The 8,612-nt window shown below is 38.1% G+C and overlaps 1 protein-coding gene across 1 annotated transcript; it reads right to left on the bottom strand.

The window, feature by feature from the left end:
• Positions 1–2,255: 2,255 nt before the first annotated feature.
• Positions 2,256–3,194, bottom strand: LOC144218790 (olfactory receptor 5B3-like). The gene has a single exon (XM_077748758.1). It carries the CDS (start codon positions 3,192–3,194, stop codon positions 2,256–2,258), a length of 939 nt encoding a protein of 312 aa, XP_077604884.1.
• Between the last annotated feature and the right edge of the window lie 5,418 nt (positions 3,195–8,612).

The raw sequence follows: 8,612 nt of genomic DNA on the forward strand, positions 1-8,612 counted from the left end.
TCCACACAGAAAATATGGGATTAATCTTTAAGTTAATCATATCTACACAATCCTTTTAGGCCATATAAGGTAACCTTGGGAGATTCCAGAAATTAGGATGTGAATCTCTTTACAAGTCATTATTCCAATTGCCACAGGGTTACATTGAACATTCTGCACTGTTCTGAAAATTTTCTGTAACTCTAAAATAGTTCTAGAATTAATTATTCTAGCATTCTAATATTATTCTAATATTCTAATAATAGAAGTAATTATGTAAGATAATAATAAAAATTTAGATAATAATGTTTTTGATAGAAAAAACGTCACCATAAACATAGAAGTGAATGTTTGTGTTATACTACACTGCCCCCAAATAGTAACATGTGAATATTAGCATATTCAAGCACAATCTTACAAATACTGAAATATCAAAATCTTTTGTTATCTAGAGGTAACAAATGAGATGAGGGTACACATTTATGTGGGTGGATTTGTACAGTATAAAGCTCTCTAAGGGTCAAAATTAAAAGCATAAGTATTGTGCATTATACTAGCATATTGAATGTATATTATCTTTATTATTGACAGATATTGTCATATATATCAGATATATATGTTAGATATCTAGAATCATTTCAGTTAACTATATTTCATATATATGAAGTAATTTTCAAATAAAATTAGATACTAGCCCTTAAATAATTTTTTTCAGAGAGAGAGAGAGCATGAGCTGGGGAGACGGGAAGAGAGAGAGAAAATTTCAAGCAGGCTCCACATTCTGTGTGAATCCCAATGAGGGGCTTGATTCCATGACTCTGGGATCATGACCTGAGCCAAAATGAAGAGTTGTACGACACTCAACAGACTGAGCCACCCAGGTGCCCCAACCCTTCAAAAAACTTTAAATTTCATGTCTTTTTATGATTTACTAAACTACTTATTTGATATGTTACTTGCCACTTAATGAGGCATCACTTCAAAGTAAATATCATGGGATTGTTTCAGATGATTCACTTGATTATGGGATCCAGGAAATCATTGTGCCCAAACTTTGGAGTACAAACACTGAGTAAGATAAAAATATTTCAGCAAATTGGGGTGCCTGGGTGGCTCAGTCGGTTAAGCATCCGGCTTCGGCTCAGGTCATGATCTTACGGTTTGTGAGCTCCAGCCCCCCGCACATCAGGCCCTGGGCTGACAGCTCAGAGCCTGGAGCCTGGAACTTGCTTCGGATTCTGTGTCTCTCTCTCTGCCCTCCCCTGCTCACACTCTGTCTCGTTGTCTCTCAAAAATAAATAAATGTTAAAAAAATATTTTAGCAAAGCAGAAAATCAGCTGTATCCCTTAAACGTACATAGACTCATTTAGTAATATATTATTTTAAGTATATTCTCAAGGATATTCTCAAGTTAGAACTCTTAGAACAGCATTCAACTGATGAAATAAAAATATTGGACATAGGGGCGCCTGGGTGGCTTAGTCGGTTAAGCATCCGACTTTCGCTTAGGTCATGATCTCGCGGTTCGTGGGTTCGTGGGTTCGAACAGAGCCCCGCGTCGGGCTCTGTGCTGACTGCCAGCTCAGAGCCTGGAGCCTGTTTCAGTCTGTGACTCCCTCTCTCTCTGACCCTCCCCTGCTCCTGTCTCTCCTTCTCTCTCCTAGAAATAAATAAAACATTAAAAAATTTTTTAAAAAAATATTGGACATAAATTTCTATCCTAACACATGAGTTAAATATTTAAATTACTATTATTAAAAACTAACAACAATCCATTTAATTCTGGGAAATTCCCTACTCCAAAGTGTGTGTATCCTTATGGGCACATGCATCAACTTTTGTTTATGGTCTCATTTGTGCCCCTGTTTTATATGTTTCTGCATTGATGTAGTAGAAAAAAAATGCATGTAGAATAAGTGAACGAAGGTGCAAGCGAGGGAAGGATGGAGAGAAAGAGAAAGAAAAGAGGAGCTCACCTAAGGCAGAGCTCCAGCTCACCCAAGGCGAGGCTCCAGCTCACCCAATGTGGGATTTGAACTCATTAAGCCTGGGATCGTGACCTAAGCAGAAGTCAGATGCTTAACAGCTGAGCCACCAGGCTCCCAGGCCCCAAGACATCTTAACCATTCTTGTTCAGGTATTACTTTTCTGGACATACATTTTTTTTCCTTTCTGGATAAGAGGCATTGAATAAGTAAGGATATCACTTCAGAAATTAATTTCACTGTGGTCTTGATGAAATTAGATTACTGTACATTGTACAATGTTAAAAAAATCACAATCTTAAACATAATTTTGCCTCTGAAAGGAGCTTCATGAGTGCACTCTTAACTTCTTTGTTCCTCAAGCTATAGACCACAGGGTTCAGCATGGGGATGATCATGGTGTAGAATACAGACGCCATTTTGTCTGTGTCCATGGAATGGCTGGAGCTGGGCTGTAAGTACATGAAGATGATAGTTCCATAAAAGATAGAGACTGCAGAGAAGTGAGAAGCGCAGGTGGATAAAGCCTTCTGATATCCTGAAGATGAGTGCATCTTTAGGAGGGTAATAAATATGAATATGTAGGAAATCAAGATAACCAGGAGAGCAAAAAAGATGTTGAAGCTCACTACATAAACAAGAACCAGCTCACTTACATGTCTATCAGAGCAAGAGAGAACCATGACTGCAGGAATATCACAGAAAAAGTGATGAATCACATTGGACATACAAAAGGAGAGGCTGAACGTGTCTCCAGTGTGGATAGAGGCATTCAGGAAACCACAGATGTAGGAGCCTATGACCAGAGATGCACACACACCTGTTGTCATGGTGGTGGTGTAATGGAAGGGTTTGCACACTGCTGCATAGCGGTCATAGGTCATTGAGGCCAACAGGTAATTTTCCACAGTGGCAAACGCTACAAAAAAGAACATCTGAGCAGCACATGTGTTATAAGAGATGACCTTGTCCTCTATTAGTAATCCAGCCATGACGGTGGGAGTGACAGCTGTAGAGTAGCAAAGGTCCACCAGAGACAGGTTACTGAGGAAAAGGTACATGGGAGTGTGGAGACGAGAGTCCAACAGAATCAACACCATTATCCCCAGGTTTCCGACCAGAGTGATGAGGTAGATGAGGGTGAACATGATAAAGAGGGGAACCTGCAGGCCTGGATCACTGGTTAGTCCCAGCAGGATGAACTGTGTCACTTCTGTCCTGTTATCCATCAATGTTGAGAACCACAAATGCTCTGCGGCGATGAGAAGAAAGAAATGGGTGGTGATAAACAGAGACTTCTATTGAAAAGTGTACATGCAGATGTGTTATTTCATTAGAGCAGTAGTTTGTATTTCAAGATTCTCCAGATAAAAGAAATTAGTTTGGCCACAAAAGTCAGTGCATTAATAATGTGTATTTGCAAACTGTTGAGTCTGAAGTATGGAACGTCTCCTCAATTCTAAAATTTCAGAAATCTGTAAACTGAGGTGTGGAGAATTAAATAACTTGATCAAGATGGCTTGTCCAGAATGAATGCCTGGCAGTTCATTTTCCCCGAACTTAGTGGAAGCAGGTACTTGCACATTACCCACCTTCCAGGAACTGCTGCAGACACTAGAGGTACAGACAGTCCCCACTTACAATGGTTCAGTTTAGGGTTTGTCTACTTGACTATGGGGACACACATTCAGTGGAAATCAAGTTTTGAATTGTGAATTTTGATCTTTTCCCAGCCTAGTGATGTGAGGTTCGACTCTTTTGTGATGCTAGGCATTGGTACCAGCCACAACCCCGAGTCAGCCATGCGATCACGAAGGTCAACAACCCAGACACTGACAACCATTCTGTGGTTCACTTTCAGTACCGCGTTCAAGACATTACATGACATATTTATCATAAAACAGGCTTTGCATGAGATGATTTTGCTCAACTGTAGGCTAATGTAGGTGCATAGAGTATGTTTGAGGTAGGAGAGGCTAGGCTGTGATGTTCAGTAAATCAGGTGTATTAAGTAAATTTTCAACTTACAACATTTTCAGCTTCCCGTAGGGTTACTGGAACATAAGCTTGTTGTAAGTCGTGGAAAATCTGTACATCTTCTCAAGAACATCATGAGTTTGATTTGTTATTACAGTCATTTAAATTATGAAGCACAACGGGCTCCTCGGTGGCTGTCAGTTGAGTGTCTGACTCTTGATTTTGGCTCAGGTCTGGATCTCTGGATCCTGCATCAGGCTTCATGCTGATCTCTTCCTGTCTCTCTGCCCCTCACCCACTTGCGCTCTCTCTCTGTGTGTGTGTAATAAATAAATATGCACAAGATATTGAGTAATTTTTTATATTTATTTATTGAAAAAATTTAAATATTTATTTTTGAGAGAGAGATAGGCAGAATGCAAGCAAGTGAGGGGCAGAGAGAGAGAGGGAGACATAGAATCTGAAGCAGGCTCCAAGCGCTGAGCTGTCAACACAGAGCCCAAAGCGGGGCTCGAACCCATGCACCATGAGATCATGACCTGAGCTCAAGTCAGAGACTTAACTGACTGAGACACCCAGGTGCCCCAATTTTTATTTTTAAATGAGTATTAATTGACAAGCCATGCTTTGAACCAACTTTTGAACCCACACCGAATGGTTCCTAAGATGATAGTCTGAAGTGTATTTAAATCAAATTGAATTTAACTCAATTTATAATTGCTCTTTGTCTCTACTAGTCCAAAATCAGTTTGTGGTTTCCCACTGAAGTCTCTGAGAGATGCATGCCTAGTGCACATGGTGTGATACCTGGAGCCCGAGGGGCTGGGATAGTCAGTACTCCTCCATAGGAAGAGTACTGTAAATCTGCTCACTTGAACTTGAAGCCTTGGAAAGGCATCCCTCTTCTGCTAACGACTAATATCTTCCTCCTAAACTTTGACAATTTCCCTGTACAAGGAGGGACATTGCTTGCCAACACTGGACATTGTAGATATTGTTTGCTAACTTTAACACACGTGTCCACTGTAGATATTGTTTGCTAACTTTAACACACATGTCCACTTGGAGCCTATACTACATTCTATAAGCAATAATATGGGCTTTATATGTAAATGCATGTGTGTATACAGTAGGTAGTATTATTATCCCTCCTTCACCACTGTGAAACGTGAGGATTTGAGAAGTTATGTGATGCTCTAAAATACACAGCTAGCGTGGGAAGGAGTCAAGATTCAAGAGTTACATCCCCTTTCTGTGTAATCAAAAGGCTCTGCTTTTAGCCATTTGCTGTCAACATGTGCGATCATACTGGTGACAATAAGCTTGAGATTATAGGGGAGAGTTTAAAATATAGTTTGGAACTTGTTAACTCATAATAGAAATTTTGTAGTTTAACGATTATTTCACTCTTGCTCTTGTTTGTTTCTGTCCAATGAGAGGCCAGCATTGGGTGAACAGGATGAAATCACCACTTGATCAACTAGAGAATCATCTGTGGCTGTTTTGTTTGTAACTTTAGCAAAGCAGAACGATGCTCCTTAAGTATCAGTAAACTCCCTTCTGACGGAAAGTTTGACATTTATATGCCAGTCTCACCTCCGTGTTTTGGAAAAACATTGAATTACTGTTCCCAAATAACTCGAAGTAAGCAGAGCTGCCGTACTGCTTTTGCATGGATTATACTTCTCATTCAAAATGTTTATGGAATATGCATGCTGACCTGTCTGCTGGGTGAGCAGGAAGAGGCAATGCTGAGTAGCGGGTCTGAATCAGAATCTCAGCTGTAGAGTAACGCATAAATCCTACTAAAGGAGCTCTCTCAGGACATGGTCATAAACTCCAAGGTCTGAGGCAGGGAAAAATGGAGGAAAGAACATTAAGATGGTTCAATTTCTGAATTTATGCACTTTCTGTGTCCATAGAGGAATCACTTACCTTCTCCTTATTTGTAAAATAAAGATGATAATATTACCTCTTACATAATTCACAGGCATGTCTCTGTAAATAACAAGCAAAGGGGTTTGTAAAATATCTCAATAAGAAATTATCATTTTTAAAGTCAATCAATGTGATTTTTATCTTCGGATGTTTCCCTTGAATGTGGTTGCAGGCTAATGGAGAATTCCATGATAAGGTTTCCGTGTAGTAGCAAGTTTAATGTTGAGATGAATAAATGATCACCAAATGGGTTCAGGATGTAGACTGGTCCCTCTACAATGATGTCATGTGTAGTCATATTGGGATTTCATTGGGTAATGATGGGCAATGTAGAGAGAATTATAGACACAGAGCTTCTCTGGGAATTTCCCGTGGAAGAACCTTTCCAGCACCTCATTCCACCTTCCCAAGAGGGAAGCAATTAAACTACCTGTGGGGGCCATGCTGGTTTTTTCATTGAACATGCACGTTTTTGTATTACTGGTTACTTTTGTCAGTTTATAATTAATGCATAATTTCCACACATTAACAGTCACAATTTTAGCATATAGTTGTAGGAATATAGTCAGATTCATGTCAAATAAGCACTGGCACCTAAAAACTTCCTACGAACCATTTTGAGTGAACCCATTCTGTCACTCACTGCTCCTGACAACGAATAAACTGTTTTGTCCAAATAAAGTTGCCTTTTTTAGAGTATCCTTAACTGTAATCCTAGCATATGTATTGCTTAGGTCTGTAATTTTTCACTTAGCATTTGAGGCTCATCTGTATTTTTTATAGAAAAACCCTGAATAATGGATTTAAATTTCCCCTAGGAGGTTGAATGTAGAGTCTTCCACCATGACTACGACCTAAACTTAGTGATATATTTCCAAAATGTAGAACTTGCAGGGGAAAAAAAAGTAGAATTATACTGAAGCACCCAGCAAACATCTCCTGCTTAGGTGACTAAGATTAAGATTAAGATCCTAAGTGACAAGTCATGTTGGTAGCATATGTCCCCTGATAGGATGTGATAAGAATGGCACTTCTTACTCTTTTTTTAAGACTAAATAAACCTCTGTGTAACCATGACGAAAAGATCAGATGAACATAAATTGAAAGACCTTCTGCAAAATACCTGAGCAGTACTCCTCAAACTCTGTCACAGGTCAGAGGAGACCAAGGAGACAGAACAATATATGCAGTGCTGTATCCTGGATAGGACCCTGTAAGGGCAAAATGGTATTAGTTAAAAAATAATAATCTAAATAAATTCTTGAGTTTTAGATAACAGTACTATATCAACGATAGTTTCTTAGTTTTGACTAATGTGTTATGATAAGGGAAGATGCTACCATCAGGGGAAACTGGGTGAGAAGTATGCAGGACTTGTCTATATCTCAGAAAAATTTTTGAAACTTTAAAAATCTTTTTAAAATTTAATGATATATTTAAAGTAATTTTTAAAGAAATGGTTCCAAAGCAGGAACTACCATTTTTATAGACTTCAGCACCCAATATTTTTGTTGCACCACACAGACCTGCTAGGACATTCTAGCAGTTTCCCAAATCTTGCGATGTTGAATGTTTCTAAAATTATAGAGGTAGAAAAGGAAGGTGGGTACAAATCCCTTTAGGTAGCTTTATTATAAAATTAGCTCTCCTAAAACCCAATAAAATGCACCATTATTATATATTATATTAGCACATTAAGGTAGGATATGTTTATTGTTGTAGAGCATTGCCATACTTAAATTTTCTATGGATGTTTAGAATCATCGAAGTTGATTGAATAATCATTATTTATGAAGATACCTTGCAAATTCAATCAGTTAGGAAACCTTTCACAGTATCATATTTTGTTATTACGTTTTACTAAATGCCAGTTATTTCATGTCTTATTTTTCATTTAATTAGAAATCACTCATAGAAAAGAATTAGAATGGTTTTTATATGAGCTAGTTGATAGTGAGGTTTCCAAAAAGTTATTTGTTCAAAGGTGGGAAATGTAAATAGGGAATAAGAGAATATTAAAAAAAGAAAACTACATCTTATGGAATGCTCTAAAATTCCTTTCTAAAGGATTAGATAATGGGTCATCAACTATAATTATCTATGGTTCAAATATATTTACTGCTGGACTCAAACAAGTAGTTTATTCATTAATTTAACAAATGTTTGTTGAGAATTAGTACAAACCAGGCCATAATTCAATTATGGGGGATGAAGTTGTTAGTAAGGAACACAAAGCCACTCGTCTTGTGCAGTGTACATTTTAGGTAGATAGGTAAATGAATCAATGAACAAATAAATAGAAATAGTTGATCACAACCATAAAGAATAAAGCAAGTTGGGAACAGTGTCCATGGGGGTGAGGTGACTATGGTATAGTAACATTTCAATAAAGACTTGAGGGAAGTGAGGGAACTTTCTGAGCGCTGACAACAGTAGAGAACTCAGTGTGAGTGAAGAGGAAGGAGTGAGTAGGAGAGCAACAAGACATGATGTAGTTTGTATGAAATTAAGGTAGGGGCACTAGCCATCTCAGAGTATTTCCAGAGAGAAAAATTGATAACATTATCATACCCAGTGTGTTTTATCTTACAAAGTTGAAGACTTGGTAGTCCTACACAGAAAAAAATTAAATGTCTTTATTATTCATTGATCATATTTTCTTCTACTTTGGTCTTCTTGCTTTTGAAAATGATCCTGTGGCCATACTGTTTCTACCAACACTATTGAAGATA

Source organism: Crocuta crocuta, unplaced genomic scaffold (genome assembly GCF_008692635.1).
Source record: "Crocuta crocuta isolate KB4526 unplaced genomic scaffold, BGI_CrCroc_1.0 scaffold323, whole genome shotgun sequence".
NCBI classification, from domain to species: domain Eukaryota; kingdom Metazoa; phylum Chordata; class Mammalia; order Carnivora; family Hyaenidae; genus Crocuta; species Crocuta crocuta.